The sequence below is a fragment of the Carex rostrata genome, chromosome 7, assembly GCF_964058835.1.
Source record: "Carex rostrata chromosome 7, lpCarRost1.2, whole genome shotgun sequence".
NCBI classification, from domain to species: Eukaryota; Viridiplantae; Streptophyta; class Magnoliopsida; order Poales; family Cyperaceae; genus Carex; species Carex rostrata.
The window spans coordinates 11545015-11563850 of NC_135924.1; the positions used below are offsets into that span (position 1 = coordinate 11545015).

General features: G+C 34.4%; 2 protein-coding genes and 1 long non-coding RNA gene across 5 annotated transcripts; 1 reads left to right on the forward strand and 2 right to left on the reverse strand.

The window, feature by feature from the left end:
* Positions 1-260: 260 nt before the first annotated feature.
* Positions 261-3336, reverse strand: ATSLY1 (Sec1/munc18-like (SM) proteins superfamily). Of its 3 annotated transcripts, XR_013512447.1 has the most exons (4): positions 3203-3336; positions 917-2763; positions 430-631; positions 261-374 (listed from the first exon to the last, which is right to left on the reverse strand). XR_013512447.1 is itself a non-coding variant. In XM_078304797.1 (3 exons), exons 1-2 carry the CDS (start codon positions 3231-3233, stop codon positions 926-928), a joined length of 1869 nt encoding a protein of 622 aa, XP_078160923.1. In that variant the 5' UTR covers positions 3234-3336; the 3' UTR covers positions 629-654; positions 917-925. The 3 variants fall into 3 exon arrangements, 2 of the variants coding, with proteins under 2 accessions (XP_078160923.1, XP_078160922.1); XM_078304797.1 differs by lacking the exon at positions 261-374 and having other exon boundaries at positions 629-654; XM_078304796.1 differs by lacking the exons at positions 261-374; positions 430-631 and having other exon boundaries at positions 716-2763.
* A 6697-nt stretch (positions 3337-10033) lies between these two features.
* On the forward strand, positions 10034-10362 carry LOC144556405 (uncharacterized). The gene is made up of 2 exons (XR_013512381.1): positions 10034-10212; positions 10268-10362. It is a non-coding gene; the product is annotated as an uncharacterized LOC144556405 (long non-coding RNA).
* LOC144556404 (1,4-alpha-glucan-branching enzyme, chloroplastic/amyloplastic-like) lies at positions 10208-17588 on the reverse strand. The gene is made up of 14 exons (XM_078304753.1): positions 17297-17588; positions 15844-15960; positions 15498-15765; positions 15208-15277; positions 14718-14987; positions 13459-14365; positions 12965-13081; positions 12813-12875; positions 12589-12696; positions 11945-12046; positions 11591-11658; positions 11394-11475; positions 10969-11085; positions 10208-10487 (listed from the first exon to the last, which is right to left on the reverse strand). Exons 1-14 carry the CDS (start codon positions 17363-17365, stop codon positions 10371-10373), a joined length of 2475 nt encoding a protein of 824 aa, XP_078160879.1. The 5' UTR covers positions 17366-17588; the 3' UTR covers positions 10208-10370.
* Between the last annotated feature and the right edge of the window lie 1248 nt (positions 17589-18836).

Sequence of the window (18836 nt, forward strand, 5' to 3'; positions counted from 1 at the left end):
CATTAATTCAAATAGCACCACATTAGGCTATTTCTACAACTATTTCGAAAATTATTATTTTATCTCTATTCTCATCTACAATTCAAATAATATACAAAAAATCCCGACTTGTATGTTTTGGTACCAATTCAGGTTTTGTCTGAACGGTATTTTTCCTCCTCCTTTCTGGTTGTGTTACTGTGCAATACGTGCTTTTGTGAAAAAATAAAAGCAGGTGTATGTCGCTTTTTTAAAAAGAGAAAACTGTACAATATAAATTTAATTGCGACCTATATATAAAGTCACTCAAGCTCTTCATTGAATTCCAACCACCATTACAGATTTCATTTAAAAAATTAATAATTATCATCTGAAAACTACAGCACCAGAAGTCTCTCTAAATGTTTCTTATGATCTTTTTTTTTTTTTTGAAAACTTGGTAGTAGCTACCAAGGTAAATGTTTCTTATGATCGAATGGAATAATTTAAGGTGCCTCCAGCATTTTCCCCGCATGCATTCGTTCGATTGACGGCCGAACATTTAAGTTCAACAGCCAAGAAATGCTAGTATGATGGCAGAACATTGTAGGTGTCTAAGTTCAACTGTGCACAAAGAATACCAGGACAGCTTTAGGGGGGCACCATATCACCACTACGGAATTCAAATAATATCATCTGTTAAAACCAGCATAGAAAAAGCTCGAATGGTTACAAAATAAAATAACAGAACAAGCTACAAGGAAAATTGCTATAAAAATTGACAAGTAAGATGAATACACGAGCATTCCGACCAATATCACATAAATCTCCAAACAAAGACACTATCTATCTTCTAAAAATCTGCTCATAAACAAAGTCCCAAAATCAACTGTTTAGCCCCCGCATGAACACACATAAAACCACGTATAGTTCTACCAAAAAACAAAGCATAACTGACCAGCTCTGCTTATTGCCCTGGATTCACCGTGGTGGCACCACCAAACCCCATCTTTTTCCCCAAGGCAGCCAACTGATCGATGAATTCCCTTCCATTTAAAATCTCAGTTGTGCCATACACCACATGCTTGGTTGGTTGCGAGCTCTGCGCCAGCTCCATTAAACTCCTATATTCCACATAATTTCCACCACCTATCATAAACACAATAGCATCTCTAAACGGGCCTCTGAACTGCGCACCAGCACCTGCTCTGGGCGCTCGTGGGTCAAATAGGAGATAAGAATCCACCTCTGTACCTGGTCTTGCCTCCATCAATGCATCAACTGTGCGTGTTAATGCCAGCTGGCGACCAGCTGACAAGAGATTCTTCATGCCAGCTGTCACAGCACTGATTGACTGGCCATACAACTTCTCAGCCCAGTCAACTATGTTGCTTCGGCTAGCCACGCTTGAAGAACTTGCGAAAGATGCATTTAATGACTTAATTCTCTTGACATACTGGTATGCACTTATATCCACCTCCGACTCTTTCAAAGCAGTTTCAATCATCTCCAATTCAGATGGGATTGGAGACTCAAATGACAGGAGGTAAGTTATAGCCAACCTCAGTTTATCCTCTTTTGTTCCCTTCCCTTTCAAAAGAGACAACAAAACACTCCTGTCAACACTCCCTTTTGCCAACATGTCACTCTCGCAATCACAAAAGCCATCAAGCGACCTCTCTTTTATCTGACCCAATAAAACTGTCGCAATATTTGTGTGCTTATCTATAATATTTTTTCTCTCAGTTAACTCAGGAAGGGAATTGACAGCGTTCATTAAATGCTTGGTGTTGCCAATCAAATCTGTGCCCTCGAATTCAACCCCACCCTGGCCACCGGTTCTTCTATTCACCTCATCTACATCCTGTTTGTATGCTTTTAGTTGCAACTCTATCTCCTCTGCCACTTTGGGAAAAGGTGACCAGCTATTGGCCGCCCAAAATGGATCTGATTCATCCAATTCATAGGATTTCATTGCATTGCCTGGTGGCATGTTGACCCGGTTGAGTTTCAAGCCGAGTAGGTCATGTACAAGTGGCCGGTAGCTCCAGTCATGTTGTATACCAACCGAAAGTTCAAAGTTGCGGTCAAAAAGGCACAATACTGGTCTTTGAAACGAGGTTGCCAGGCCACTTTCAGTGAACAAATTAGGTTTTGCAATCAAATGGTCACGGAGTCGGCTATCTAATGCTGAGGCAACCATTTCAGCGGGTCCACCTCTAGCACACCGAATCACTGGTACAACACCCAGAGTGGCGAGTACACAAAAAATACCTGACACAATTTTCTCTATTATCGCCTCGATTTCCTGGTCACCGGCTTTGGGGTCGTTCAGCTGGAGGTATGTATCAGCCTGGCCTAGAGAAAATAGCGACTCCTCAAGGGAAATAAATTCCAGGTATTGATCATACAGCTTTGAGATCCGTGCAGCAGAGTCGGTCTGAACTGTTTTTGATGCGAGGTGGTCAAGTAGGGGTCTTGGAAGGGAGGAGGAGAAATTTAAATGCAGGGAATCATACAAAGGAGCAGAAGCATCTTTTGCCACGAGGTCAATGTTCTCTGAAGTGGCACGAATGAAGTAAACAGCAGGTACACCGGGTACAGGCTGACGTGGCTTCTCAATTGGGAGGTAGAGAGTCACACCATGTTTGCGCAAATCATTCACACGAATTAACGGGGAGAGAATGGAGCGGCAGAAGGAATCCATGATTAGAATTTTGTAAATTTCTTCTTCATTCTCTGTTGGGGAGAGTGAAGAGGCTGTTGAAGGGGCTTGGTTTAGGTTTAGCATTCTTACAATTAGACCTGAAAATTAATTGGTTAATGAAAATAACTTGCAAATCATTGGTTAATTAATTTGTTGTAATGTGTTATATTTATAAGTAAGCTATAATTGGTATTCTCACGTGCAAGACAAGATCAGAAAGCATACAAATTGGTTAAGAAAAAAATGCATGAACAGATTTTGTCATTTATGCCAGATTCAGTGCGAATCAGGGTTCTGGTTTTGATCGAATATCTCAGATCCCTCCAATAAATTGAGACAACAGATTAAACTAATTCTTTGGATCGTAAAAACCTCTCTAAAGGAAAGTAAATTGACTGAATACACAGCTTGTAGAATGCAATATATCTATGACGAACTAACATACTGAGACGAAGCCAAAGGTTCAAAACCGATCAGAGAATGGTTCCAAGCAGTCTCGACTTAGAGGTACTTGAAGGAGAAGTTGGTGAGACTTACTTGTTTGCTTCTGACGGAGATTGAGCGCCATGGGAGCGAGATCTGATGGGAGATCGAGAGAGGAGTTACAGATCAGGGAAGAAGAATAGATGCATCGGTTGCCTCCCTATTTTAATGGGGGCCTTTTCGCATAAATCTTGTTGAGAAGAGAACAGACCCGCAAATTTTCGAGTCCCCATGCTCTGAAGTAACAGAATATTTGAATTTAGATCTGGACCGTCTAATAAGCATCCGAATCAATCCGATCCGAGGAGGAATGCAAGGGCTCTCTTTAACATTCGTGCCAAATTTAGATCTGGACAGTCCAGATCTGAACTCAAATTTCTGTTACCTCGGTGAGATGAATTCCAAATTTCACCTAGTCCCTTTTGTTTTATTAACGTTATTATCTGACTTAACAAGTTCACTTAATTTTAATTAGCATTTCCTATCTTAATCTTTTTAACTAAAATTTTCAGTTCAATTGTCCTGATAAGATCTAATCAGAGAACCTTATATAAAGTACCTCACTAGACATTAATTTTCACAGTTTGATTCTAAACAGATTACAATCCATATCAGAAAAACAAGAACAATATTAATACTAGCTGATCTCAGTGTCAAGAAATAATATCACATTCAGGAACAAAATATACAATCTTAGAAGGAATCAAACAAAAATATGAGATAGATTCAAGGATCAGAAATCTGTGTCACATTGACAAGTTTGAAAATTTTGTTTAACCTTTGAAAAATCATTCACAATGTATACAATGTTTAGTTTAACAATTCTAGTGTACTTATATATTTTATATACTTTGACAATCAATTATTTCATATGTATATACTAATCGATTGATTCCTTTTAATTTATAATTAATAAGGCGAACTATTATGATACGATCTAGTATATAATATATTTTCAAATAAACGTACCTATATCAAGGATTCTTATAATCAATTGTTAGAAGTAAACTTCATATTCATGTCACTAGTTCATTAACAATAGTATCATATATGTAACAATTTACGTTTACCATATGTACGCATCTTTACATTATTTACGATTAATAAATTCTTACAATATTCAGTTTACTTTTCATACAGTTCATTTTTCATATTAGAGATAACGTTAATAGACTAGAAAGGGAGTTCGTAATAATACTAATAACTTAATACGATCTCACTAACGTTCACTAGACAGCTAATGGATTATTGACACTGCATAACCGTGCTCTGATACCAACTTTGTCACGCTCCCAATCCAGAGGTGCAACAACTCTATCGCATCGATTTACCATTCAAAATACGTAACACAAGACATGAATCTTTTTTATGCATTACCAATAGCATCCATTATTTGCCACATCCTAATTTATTTACAAGAATTATCTGAATTTTATAGCGAATGATGCTAGAGAAATAATATTTGCATCATGTCAGATAAAGTAACTCAAAATCTCATATCTTTAGGTGGCCTGCTGTAAATTATAATCCGGAAGCGCTCTTTATCTTCGTATAATAAACTTGTAAATCCCACAAGAAAAAACGGGTGAGAATTAATAAATTATTCCTCAGTGCTGATTGACACTCAGATTATTGGATTCGAAGGAAATTCATATTCATAATGAAAACTCCGCACGAGAAATTACAGTTCATTTCATAATGACAAATGTAAATGCTTAATAATAGTATCCAATTGAACAACAAAAATTACATAAATAAATCAGAACTCCAAGAATCTTATCAGAATAAATGGTCTGGGTCAAATTCTTTTAAATTATAAAGTCTGGTAACGTTTGGGACCTAATCTTTACAATTACTAAGTCTGGTAATAGTTGGTTTCTTAACTTTATAATTTCTAGTCCAGTAACACTGACAGATATCATAACATGTATCTGTCATGTCATGACTTATATTGTTCTAACTATCCTGACAATTTGTTAACGAAATTAATACAAAACCAATATTTTAATACTATTATTATCGAAAAGAAAATCAATGATAAGACAATTACCACAGTTTATTAGTCTTTCAGTCATAATAAATATTTATGAGTGAGTCTATGGTACTATGCATATCACGGGCTGTTACCATGTTACGGCTCTATATTTAAGTTTTCAAATCCTAACGGTCGATCTGAACCGTTCATCTTGTTCTCCATATTAATATGTGTTTGGAGACCAAATTTTACATTTTTTGAAATTTTTTTACTATTTTTTTAGATTTATTGAAAATCACTTGATCTGAAAATTCTGGACCATCCAAAAACAGTGATTTTCAATAAATCTAAAAAAATAGTAAAAAAATTTCAAAAAATGTAAAATTTGGTCTCCAAACACATATTAATATGAAGAACAAGATGAACGGTTCGGATCGACCATTAGGATTTGAAAACTCGAATATAGAGACATAGCACGGTAACAGCCCGTGATATGCATAGTACCATGGACTCACTCATAAATATTTATTATGACTGTAAGAATAATAAACTGTGGTAACTGTCTTATCATTGCTTTTACCATCCGTTGTGTACATGATTTGTTGGTGTCAGATTGATCAACACTGTCTGGTATCCTTATTGAACTGATGTTATATTTTTGATTGGCAGCTGTGATAATTAAATAATTGGAATATTGGCAATGCATGTACATCAATTTAACCGACGGTGTTACTACTACAAAAAAATATATTGAATTACTATATATATCCCATTTAATTATTATAATTGTTGGTTGAGCAATAATCTTTTTCGTCTATTTGACTAATTTGCAAAAACATACAATTATTGAATTTTACGATGTGTTCTATTTTTTGAAAGATATGTAGGTTCAAGTCGAATGAAATTGCATTATGGAATACTTGGACTGAAGAAGACATGAAGACACTTATCAAGAATACAAATTGTAAAATCAGAAATTTGGTAAAGTATGTGTGAGGCTGTCTAAACAGGGATAAAACGTTGGTAACGTTTTCAAAACATTGTAACGTTTTATACTTGTTAGAAGTAACAAACTGATCAAAATCAGAAACAAGTTACAACGTTATAACGTTTTATAAACGTTGTGACGATTTAAAAACGTCATAACGTTATATAAACGTTGTAACGTTTTAATAGTTACAGAACTACTGAAGCATAACTATACAGTAACAACTTGAAACGTTGTAACGTTTTATGGATGTCAGGATGTTAAGTACAGCTGTACCAAAGATTAAAATTCAAATTTAAACATTGCAACGTTTTATACAATACGTTGTAACGTTTTAATTAAATTTAAGCTTCAAAGAGCATCTATTTTGATCAAGTTTTTACAGGCTAAAACGTTACATAACGTTTTACAAACATTATAATGTTTTGCTAAGCTGTCAGAAAATTTAAACCTAAAAATCGCACTTTAAACTAAAACGTTGTAACGTTTTATAAAACGTTGGTAACGTTTTATGTCAAACAGCTCATTTTTGAGCTGACTCTATAAATAGGTGATTGGGCTTTCTTCCCAAATCATCTCAGCCAACCCTAATCTTCTAAAAAGCGATTTTCTGAGAGCTTAGCCTACTTCATTGTTGTGAGAGCTTAAAACTTCAAAATCCCTCAAACAACCTCAAACACACTTCACTAATCTCAAATTAGATTAGGTTAGAGTGATCTATTGAGTGTTTCTCTTGAGTAGCTTGAACTAAGAGACCTTGTTCTCATCTCTTTGAGTTGGCCGTTTGACTTCCCGCTTGGTGTGTAAGGACTCAACGGTTCACAAGTTGTAATCATTTCGTATTGGGTAATAGAAAGGCGCACCACTCAAGGTTGCGAAGCCCCGGAGACGTAGGCCTTTGTTTTGCCGAACTCCGTTAACATCTCGCGTGTCAAATTTATCTAAACTCATCTATTTACTTTCAATTGCAATTTAATTTCATTTTTTGTTCAATTAGAGGTACATTTAGCATAACAATAATGAGATAATTTACATAATTAGTTCAAACCTATAGATTTGTACTAAATTGATTGTACTGTGAAAATAATTGTGGTAACATACATAATTAGTTCAAACCTTGGACTTTGGCAAAGAAAATTTTGAAGAAGACAAAATTAGTTTGAACCTATAGATTTCTACTAAATTTCAAAATCAAGCCCCCTGGGCCCTACTTGAGTCCGTCCCGGACTTATATAATTAAAAGATAGACTCATTTTTGTTATTAATATTATACACATGATAAAAAAAATATATTACTATTATTTCATGCCAATTTATTTCTATAGTTAATAGTTAGCACTTTAGTTATCCACCTCACATTCCAACATAACATAAGGACATTTTGAAAATACCATGAGTGTTAGAGAGAGAAAAAGCTTATTTTTTTAGTGCCCTTAATTAAAAAAAATAACAAATATGTTCTTGATTTTCTAGAAATTCAAAAAATGTCTCGACCGTTTCACTGTAGAGCAGTTATCTTCTAAAGTGGACTGCCACACAGTGGAACGATTCTCTCTTCTTCTTCTTCTTTTTTAAAAAAAATCTCAAAATGAAAACAGTCAATTAAAATTTTGATAAAACTCTAAACTAAATCTCATCGATTGTTTTTTTAATAGTATATCCTAGATTTGGATACCAAAAATACTAAACTAAATTTCAAAATAAAAACATTTTCATGGATATATTTGAACTAAAAAATGAAAATAACAAAAAAAAACTCTAAATTTGATACTTCATACACTTAAATGAACAATGACTAAGCAAAAATATCACATATTATTAGTTACATGAATGACATTCTAACTAAAACAAAAATATGGCAAAAAATCCTAGATCTGAGATTTCATACATTTACATGAACAATGCCTAAGATGAAGTATGGTAAAGGACAAGAAAAAAAATCAAATCAAATTTAGAAATGAAAAACTTAATTGGAATCTTCAACTCAAGTTTTGAGGTTTTTTTCCTTTTTTTTTTTGCAATTCTGAATTTCGAAAAACAACATAGTTGTCACAAACACAAGCATCTTCTCGCAAGCTTTCTAAAAAGTGGTCATTTGCTGAAATCGGACACTCAAGTGTTGTTTTATGGTCATTTGAAGTTTATTCGTCATTTATCACCGTCTTAGTGAAGATATTCTCTCTTGCCCTAGTTTTGCAAGTTTATGAGAGATGTCTTAGATAAATATATATACAACCTACATGTGCTTTAGAAATGAGAGAAATAACTTAAAAAAATAGATAAATATCCATTATAACAGAAAGACATGGATTGATGACGTGGGAAAATATTATATTTCTTTTATCACACACGAATCATTTCAGTAAAACCGTATATAATCGTTGGAGCATTCATATACATCTGTCTGAAAAAAAAATGTTCTTCATTTTTTTAATTGAACTAATACAATATTTATGTTTTGTTCTGTCATTTAGTCAGGATTTTGTATTGTCAATTTAATATTAATCATTAAAAAAATTAGTTTATCAACAATTTCACTATTCAATTACTCATCATTTAAAAAAAAAAACAAAAACAAAAACAAAGAGAGAACCACCCCCACAGTGGGGCAGTTTTCGAATTTCCAGAAAATTAAAAGCATATTTGTTATTTTTTAAATTAAGGGCATTAAAAAACCAGAAAAAAAAAGAGAGAAAAGAAAATAGAACACGAATTGAAAATTAAAGTAAAATAAAGGTGGCGAGACAATTAATAAAATTGTATTATAATTTCTAGAACAAAACATTACACGTGAATTTCTTATATAATTGCAGTACCTAGTCTGTACAATGCATCAATAACAAAAGCATACATAAAAATACAATAAGAATATTAAAGATAATACTAATTCTGAACATAATTTTTTCAGTACTTCCAGCTTCTTATAATGCCACAGAGAAGTGGAGTAGCCGAATAGAGCCACTCTTTCCGTTTTTCAATTTCAAGAAGGGCCTAAAATTGAGTTGCGTTTAAATTAGAAAGGGCTGATGTGGCTACCCTCCATTGAATCAGAGTCAGATTTCTAACGATATGTCGGGAAATTTGCGAAATGGAATCCATTAGATGATTCTTTTTTTTTCTTTTTTTGCTATACTATCTCATATTTGGATAAAAAAAAAAAAAAAAGTAAACATCTTGGCATCTACATTTGTGATGTTACGAGAGTTTCTAATTTGATGTTATAGTTTTTTTAATTCAGTTTCAGAAACATGAAAGAGTTTCTTACTTGAAAACTATGAGGAAAGAAGTTGTTTATAAACTCTCTGACTAAATGATTGGTTCAAATTATTTATTATTTTTAATTGATTAATGACGTGACTTAATAGAAACTTTAAAATTAATTTTAGAAATGTGAGAGTTAAAAAATTCAAAGACTTTAATTTTTAAAAAATAATTAACAATTATTTAGAAACTCATTCATTGTTGGAATGTAGAAGATTTGATTAATTGGAGTTAGAATCCGGTCCGTTCGTTATAGATTTTAAGGACCCATGTATTATATGCTTTAAAGGACCCCAGTATTATATGCTTGGGCTAGATTGGTGAGGATTCTAATCGGATGGTCTGGATTCAAACTCAAACGGTGAGGTAATGCAGAGGATCAGAACTCATAAAGACTTTCACGTCTCATAGAATACTGGAATGCATGACATCTGAACCGTTTATTACAAATCTCAAAGCTATCCACCCCTAAAAGTCTGCTATAGTTAATGAATCTCAACCGTCTAATTTATTTTAAATTTGTACATATTAGATCTACACTAATATGAAAGACCTCCTATGTTATAAGTAGGAACTGAATTGGCTCCGTTTAAAATTAGACGGTTAAAATAATACAGAGGATACGCGTTCGCAAGACCAGTATGCTATAACACAAAAAACATTTGACATTAATTGTGCAGTTCTTTATCTCAAGACCAAATAATTCTAGTTTAATGCATATTATTCTTAATAATTACTGCACGGCTCCATACAAATTTAACACATCTACCTTAATTATTTTTTAGATAGTTCTATACATAACTACTACCAAAGCAAATATAAAGCAAGTAGCAAATACCAGTGCATAAGGGCTTTATTCAAAAAAAAAAAAAAAAAAAAAAATAGCAAATACTAGATAACAAGCCCATGAAACCAAATATAAAGCAAGCAACTTAAAAAACTAGCATAAGCAAACACATTAACACAACATCTGGCTTTATCTAAACCAGCCCAGTTATTTACTCCTCCTTGGAAGGTTCAGGGCACAGATCCTTTAAATCCACCTGAACTGGCATGACTCCCTGGATTTTTAATTTATCTTTAGTCTCAGCATCTTCATTCACCTTGTAATAAACCTGATACAGGACAAATAGAAAGAAAACATTATTGAGCAGTCCATTAGCCAAATGTTTTATTGGTAGGAATTAAAAAAAAAAATTAACCAAAAATGGGAACGTTGTTTTAAGATCTCTCTCTCCTCAGATCTGTGGGGCTGCGCGTGCGTGTTTTGAAAAATGAAGAAGGTCCAATCAGGGTGTATTGAAGGGATGGGACGTTGCCGACGATGGAGTCCCGAATTTTTATTTTTATGTTTTTCAATTTTTGCCAGGATGCCATCTTCAACAGCATCCAGCATATTTTTTTTTTTTCCGTTCCTGGATGCCATCCTCTATGGCATCATAGAAGATGTCTTCTCATTTTTTAAAATCCACCAAAACCTTTCCCATTTGTTTTTTTATTTCTCATCAATAAAAATTTTGGGTCCATTAGTAAGTTCCCATTATTATTCATGAGGTTGAGAGTAAAGTGCATATTTAAAGGTATAAATTGTAGTACCACACAAGTATGGGATGGCGAGAGGATCTTAAACGAATTTGGGCGGTTGTTAAAGTTCGTTTCAGGTTTGCCCGGGATGCCCTCTGGCTCTGTGAAATGGTCTACATCATGACCGACCTGTAATAGTGAATTTTTTGCAGTTAGATCAATTAAAGTACCATAAATATAACAGTTAAACCCTTTAATTTTTTTGCTTTCAATAACTGATCTCTTTATGGCATTCGATTCTGAGGGAAGCTATAGCAAATTATTAAGTAACAATTGAGGTGTAGATATAATCTTGGCTGACTGAGGTCTAGTTGCAAATATTGTTAAACTGAACTTGGGCCAAAATGAATCTGATGAACATCTAGGGAATTGGTATGTACCAATCAGAATTACTGTAATGATGGAATTGCAATTATAGGTTCCAAATGTAAACTTACTCTTCCTTTTCCACCAAATTCAAAGGCGTCAGAGTCTAGTGCCACTCTGTATTTCCCAGGTAAGTCACACCCAACTTTATATCTGAATGTTTTAAGAAAAGAAATAACTCTTCAGTACTTATTGTTACTATTCTAAAAATTAATCAATAAATTGAAAAAAAAAAGTATATATCCATCGAGGAATGAATTGTAATTACCCCTCATAAGTGTTTTCAGGGTGAAAGTTGAAGACAAAAACTAGGTCTCCACGCTCGAAAACGATTACCTTAAGAAAAAAAAAAAAGGTCAATTATATATAACAATGGATGCAAAGAAAGATATAAAAGTTTCATGTGGCAATTGTCCTTTCTTTTCTTTTACTTTTATTTTTTATTTTTCAAAGTAGATCACAGTAGCAGTTTATGTCTATGCTCTTAAGCATCTTAAATAGAAAAATTCAGGGCACATGCAGCTGGTATATGCTAGTAATTGACTGTTTACAACAGGGAACAAACTCAGGCCTTTTAATTCAGGGTTATAATGGCAATAGACCTTATTCAAGCCACAATTACCTTATCTTCTTCACTTGCACTACTCACAATCTGCTTCGTTGACGAAAGAAAAGAGAATTTCTCATCAAGTAAATTCATCGCTCTATCGAAGGCATTCATGTACTGATTTTTCATAATAAAAAAAAAAGATAAAAACAAAATCGATCAGATAACATTTGTGCAGAAAAAGATAGATAATCATTGGAAATTGTGTCAATACAGGGAGAACTGTCAGAGGAGAAATACAAAATATTGAAATGAATTATACAAAGGATGAAATATTGACCGGGGCAGTTCTTCCAACATGGTTTAGACAGTCATATTAGAAGGTCAAATGTAGATTATGACTTTTGGACAGCTGGCTGGTTGATTAGTTTAGGTTCAGTAGACCATTACTAAGTTATCATAAATTATCTGTGTTCCGAAATAAACGACACCTAAGCTACCAGTTAGCCCTCAATGTAAAAAGTTTATTTAGGAAATGTTAAAAAAGGGAGCCCGCAAATATATATGCAAATACTATTGCAAGTACTGCATTTGGTAGTTTGGACAGGCAACCCATTGGTAGACTCAAAGTGATCCAGGTTAAGCTGACATGGATTGGTTTTGACTCAAAAATATTTTTTTACAAAACAAGTTCTGACCCAACCAGACATGAACAATACCTTGTATCTTAAATGGTCAGTGTCGACAAGGTCCCACTGACGTCTGCATTTGTCGTAGCTCCAGTCGTTGCCTTCTCTTGGGAAGTCTATCCACTCTGGATGCCCAAACTAAAAGAAATAATGAAGTAAACCAAATTACATTACAAAATAAAGAAGAAGAGGAGAGAATATAGTTCCGTAACTCACGTATGAGAAAGCGTAGCGGAGATTTTATTTTACCGTACCTCATTTCCCATGAAATTCAGGTAACCTTCGCCTCCCAATGCCATAGTAATGAAATGGATCATCTAAACACCAGGGATTGGAAGATTATGAACAACAATGAATCAATAAGATAAAAATAGTTCAATTCAACCTGAGACTTCAAAGTTCAAACCTTTTGCAGTGCAATGCCACGGTCAATGAGGGGCGAAGCAGGCTCCAGGTCTGACATTCCAGTGTACATTTCTTTGTCCATCAATAAAAAAGCCACCGTCTTATCTCCAACTATAGCCTGTTAATTGATTGGTTGTATTTTCAAAAGAACCTTACAGATTAAAATATTGATTAGCAAGTACAAATTGATCAAAACTAACTAGCTTGTAGAGTAACAATGATTATGATTATAGAGATACTTCTTCCAAATAATATAGCAAAAAATCAGAATACCAATAATAATAGAGGCAAAAGAAAACTTCAGCAAACCAGAATACTTCTCAACAACAGGCATTTCCAAGGTTATAAAATATATCACAAGTATACTAAAGAAAGGTATAAGAGATAAAAAAGTATGTGAAAATATTGGACAAATTCATATAAGAAGAATTCATGGGTGCCAAGCTCATCTTTTATTTAAAAAATAATACTAACAGCAATGTGAAGAGCAGTTACCTGATCATGACTTTCAGCATAAGCCACACACTTCTCAGTATACCTCCTATTGGTGAGGCTCGAAACAATCTCGTTCATAGACCAATCCAATTCACTTCTGTTTTTCAAAAGATCAATCCACCTATCAGGTATGGCCATTGCCAACCTGTAATCAAAACCAACCGCACCTTCCGAAACAGGTCGGCAAAGCGCAGGCATGCCTGACACATCCTCTGCCACCACGGTCACATCAGGCACCACCAGATGCACCAAATCATTCGCGAGCATTAAATACATAATTGCATCTACATCTGTATCAAGGCTAAAATACTCTGCATAATTCCCGCTAAACCCTACATTGATACCATGGTGGTGGTACAACATAGATGTTACGCCGTCAAATCGAAATCCATCAAATTTAAACTCCTCCAACCAGTACCTTAAATTTGATAGTAAAAACCTTAAAACCTCCCAGTTACCATAGTTGAATAAACGGCTATCCCAGAGTTTATGATAACCCCTTTCACCTGTGTGAAAGTATGATTCTTGTGCACTTTGGCCAACATCAAACCCATTCAGGCCATCAGTTACATTATTACTAGCATGACTGTGGACTACATCCATGAGGACCCGTAGACCTAGTCCATGGGCCTTGTCAATTAGGTACTTAAGATCCTCTGGTGAGCCAGATCTACTGCTTGCAGCAAAGAAATTAGTTACATGGTACCCAAAGGAGGCATAGTATGAGTGTTCCATTATCGCCATCAGTTGGATAGTATTGTAATTATTTGATTTAATGCGGGGAAGAACATTGTCGGCAAATTCTCTATATGTGGTTACACGCGGTTCCTGGCCACTCATTCCCACATGCGCCTCATAAATTCGTGGTGATTCTGGTTTCGGAGGTTGGGGGTGCTCGAATACATACCTGTATAAAATTACAAAGAGTGAAAAGGTTCAATTTACTTTCGAAAATTAGCCCTAGTCTTTTCATTTAAATCTCCCCATGACTTGTTCATGCATTTTGAGAGCAAACATCTAAATCCACTTGGTTGCACTATGAATTTGACAGACTAAACAAAGTAAACTCACATGGATAGGAATCACATGAGATCCAATGGGATGAACTTATTTGCTAATAATAAAGAATCTTTTGTACAATTTGCAAAATAAAAATTCAGGACAAATGCTGGTTATGGTTTAAACTATATGGACGCAATTTAAAAAAGGAAAAAAAAAAAATCATGGGCTGGTAACTTGATTAGCTCTATTTTACTGACCTTTCTGATGAAGGTGGGTCCCAGTAAACACCATCATATGGTGCTGCAAACTGGTTTGGGTCTACAGTAGCATAGCGAATCCAAGCTGGAATCCGATCGACCCAAACTCCGTTGCAATCCTTGAAACGAAATTTAACCCTAGAGTTATGAGGGATCGCAGGTTGTCCCTCCAAGTCAGGAATACTGATGCTCCAAACTCCATACTGGTTTTTCTCCATTAGATAGTTAGACCCATCCCATCCGTTGAAATCTCCAATAACCTGGGCCTCCCTATTTAAAGATTTTTATTACAAAAATATCCTTACAATCTGTAAAAGAAATGCTTGGAAGCACCAAGGAAACCCATTGCCAGAGATTAACAAAAGCAGAAAAGTTAAATTCAATTCTTGTTTATTTATTAAGTAGATTACAGTTTAATTTCCTGCTAGCAAATCTGTAGAATGTATAATTAATCTGAAAATATACTACCAAATAGAATTTGAATACTCACTGTGCACCAGGTGCCCATTCACGGTATATGATGGCTCCTTCTTCTCGATTGAACCCAAACTTCATATAACCTACCAAAGCAAAAAGTAAATTAGAAACATTGGTTGCAAAAAAAAATACTAGTGAGACAATATAATTAGGGATCTTTCATGTCATAAAATCAGTGAGACAATATAGTAATCAGCAGTCAGCACACTAGATTTTAGGGATCTTTCATGTCATAAATAAACATATAATTACTATATTTCTTAGTGGTTGTTTTCTCTGAACTCAGTATTGTAAAAAGCTAACCTTTGGAGAACTCATCAAGGCCTCCTTCATATTTCTCAATCAGAGATTTTTGCTCAACATATCTATTCCACCTATATGCAAAATGGTCCTTGTACTCTTTGAGACCAGGATCTACTTCGAAAATACCAAGATTCTCAGTTTCTTCTTCAACAATACCAAGATTCTCAGTTTCTTCTTCAACAATAGCAAGATTCTCAGTTTCTTCTTCAACAATTGTCATAGTTGAGGTATCTTCAAGGGTCGTTCTAACAGATATATCATGCTCAACCTTGCAATATCACCCGAATAATATGGATTAACGGAAGAAATCAAGACAGCACTGAAATGTAGTATGTTAATATCTTACCTTGCGACCAATTGAAGTAGATAATCTATTTAAGTGCCAACATATATGCTGAGAAGGAACTCTCAGGGATCTATTGCCAAACAAACCTAAATTCACCGTTCCTTCACTGCTCAAACCCTGCAATATAGAAGAAATTCAGATACAATTTATTGATTAGACCATTGCTTTTGCAAATCAGATAGAAGCTCACATTATTTGCAGTTAAAAAACATGAATGAAACTCTGACAAATGACCCTCAATCATTATTTTGTGCTGAACTTAATCCCACCTAAAGTTTTATATTGTTATAATTTAAAAAAAAATGAAGAAAGAAGTTTAGCATCCAAAAATACATGAAAGAGAGACTTAAGCTGATAACTTCATGATTCATCCTAATACAACAGAAGGAAGGTTTTGGTGCCAGTAAGAAACTCGACAGCGGGTAATTAACTTTCAATCATGGAAAATTTTGGGTGTGCTTGAACAAAATATATATATATATAGAGAGAGAGAGTAAGGCTACGAAGAAATATGAGCACGAATTAAAAGAGCCCGTTTAATTCGCGAAGTAGCGTAGCCTTATTCTATATATATAGAGAGAGAGAGAGAGAGGGGGGCTAATATACAATCGATTGTTCCTAGCCTCCCGTACAACTAAGTTGTTTTCCGATTTTTAAAGTCCAAATGATCAATCCAAACCGTTAGATGTGATCTCCATATTAACATGTGCTAGGAGACCAAGTTAGAATTTTTTTACTATTTATTAAGCCACTTTGAAAATCGCTGATCCAGTGGCTTAACCAATCAATAAAATCAGAAGCTATCGTTAGATCAGCAATTTTCAAAGTGGCTTAATAAATAGTAAAAAAAAAATTCAAAAAATGTAAAATTTAGTCTCCTAGCACATTTTAATATTGAGATCACATCTAATAGTTTGGATCTATCATTTGGACTTTAAAAATAGGAAAACAACTTGGTTGTACGGGAGACTAGGAACAATCGATTGTATATTAGCCTATCTCTATATATATATATATATATATTAAATTCTTTAATTTTCTCTTTTGGTCCTTTATTTGTTTTTTCAATCGGTGTTGTATTCAACTTCCAAAGTTGCAATCACAATAACTCCGTGAATCAGAAACTACTCTTTCATGATTCTAATTAATGCCAGTAAGTCCCAAGTCACTTTCCCAGAACCCCCTTACTGGAGAGAAACAAATAAAAGACCTTGATCTGATCAACCAAGCTTACCCCATTTAAAACCACTAGAAATAAAAAACAAAATAAGAGAAGAACTTGCATTTGATCTAGTGGCAAAGACACATGAGATCATGGATTTGAAACTCACAAAGTGAGAAAATCTTTTATAATATACATAAGACGTTGAAAGTGTATTGGGCGGCTTGATCCCAACCCATGATTTAAAAAAAAAACAAAATGAGAGACATTTCTGAAAAATAAACCTCGCACCTCTCTATGACTCCTACGATTTGAGATGGCGATATGAGGCAGAACTGCATTAGATGAACCGCAAAACATCGTTTCTTCGACCCTATTCTTACTGTTTACTGAAATTCGGTGTCAAATTTATCACAAACCTCTCTCTTTCTCAGTTTCTCTGGGCAATGTATACTTCCAGCATCTAATCTCGGATTCTCTATTCTCGGCTGATGAATGCTTCTCCTCTTCCCTTCCCTCTAATATAGGCTCCCGCTAGAAACCAATATAGCGCCAGTGATGACTGATGAGTGTGATATTTGGTGAAGCATTCTTTGCTGTTATGGTATAGTGGGCCCACGGAAACGAATTAGTATTCTCTGAGATATCTCAAACTTTGCGTTACTTTGTGAAAAATCTCAACCGTTTAAATAAGCTCGGCACGAATCTCAAAGCATACATAATACTGACCCCTACATTACCCCCAAATAGGCACCGTCGGTCACGCAAAAGTTGAGATATCTCAGAGGATACGCACTCCACGGAAACTGTTCTTCTTTCAGATCCTCTACAAAGGGTGATAGATTTTTCTTTGATCCAAACTGTGGAAAATAGATCAGACGGCTTTGAGCTGTGAGTGATCGGAGTACTGGGAGAAGTCAATTTGAGCAGGTTATTTGATCTACCGTCCGATTTCTTTTGAACTGTTTGGATCAGATACAGTCTCCTACGATTACTGCACATGATCCAGAGATGTACGTGCCACGTGTACGGTGGGAGTTTTCAGGTACTGAAACCGGGGGCCACTGGGGATTTGGCTTGGCACTGTACTTCACGTCTTTATCTATTTTGAGCAGTGTAATACTGTAATGTGCTCAACAAGAGAGGTTGGTGAACAACTTTTAAAAGACTATCGGATTAATTTTAAACTATGAATTCAAATTATTAAAATTTATGTACTTCGTGAGTGATGCATGAATATGCAAAAAATTTAAAGTTTCAAATTTATTTAGTACATAGTCAAGTGGTCAAAAAAATAACGAAAAATGAATAGATAAAATAATTTAAAAAATATACATTATTTTGACCACTTGACTATGTGCTAAATAAATTCGAAATTATAAATTTTTTGTATGTACATGCATCACTTACGAAGTATATGGATTTCAACGGTTTGAATTCATAGTTTGAAGTCAATCCGATAATCTTTTAGAGTTGTGCTTACCAACCCCTCTTGATAATCACATCACACTAGTTTTGCTTATCTATTTTTGTAGTTTATTCGGTTCATTTGCAATTGAACGGATTTAATTCAGCAAAATATTTGCCAATCAGTCCCTGGACTTTATTGTTAAAAAAATATATATATTGCCCTATTATTTTAAAGAGGAGGGTTCAAATGCACCCAAATGTACCCTATCATTTTTCTCCATTTTCAAAGTCCGAATAGTCAATCCAAACCGTTAGATACGATCTACATATTAAGATGTGCTTGGAGACCAAATTTTACATTTTTTGAAATTTTTTTTTTACTATTTATTAAGCCACTTTGAAAACTGATCCAATAGTCCAG

Bases quoted from the DNA above. Each gene is read 5' to 3' on its own strand.
- ATSLY1 (XM_078304797.1), bottom strand. From the start codon at position 3,233: ATGGCGCTCAATCTCCGTCAGAAGCAAACAA. The intron at 2,764-3,202 runs GTAAGTCTCACC...ATTAATTTTCAG, and splicing joins TCTCCGTCAGAAGCAAACAA to GTCTAATTGTAAGAATGCTA.
- LOC144556404 (XM_078304753.1), bottom strand. From the start codon at position 17,365: ATGTTTTGCGGTTCATCTAATGCAGTTCTGCCTCATATCGCCATCTCA. The intron at 13,082-13,458 runs GTAACTGCTCTT...ATCAATTAACAG, and splicing joins ATGCTGAAAGTCATGATCAG to GCTATAGTTGGAGATAAGAC. The intron at 11,476-11,590 runs GTAATTACAATT...TAAAACATTCAG, and splicing joins CCTGAAAACACTTATGAGGG to ATATAAAGTTGGGTGTGACT.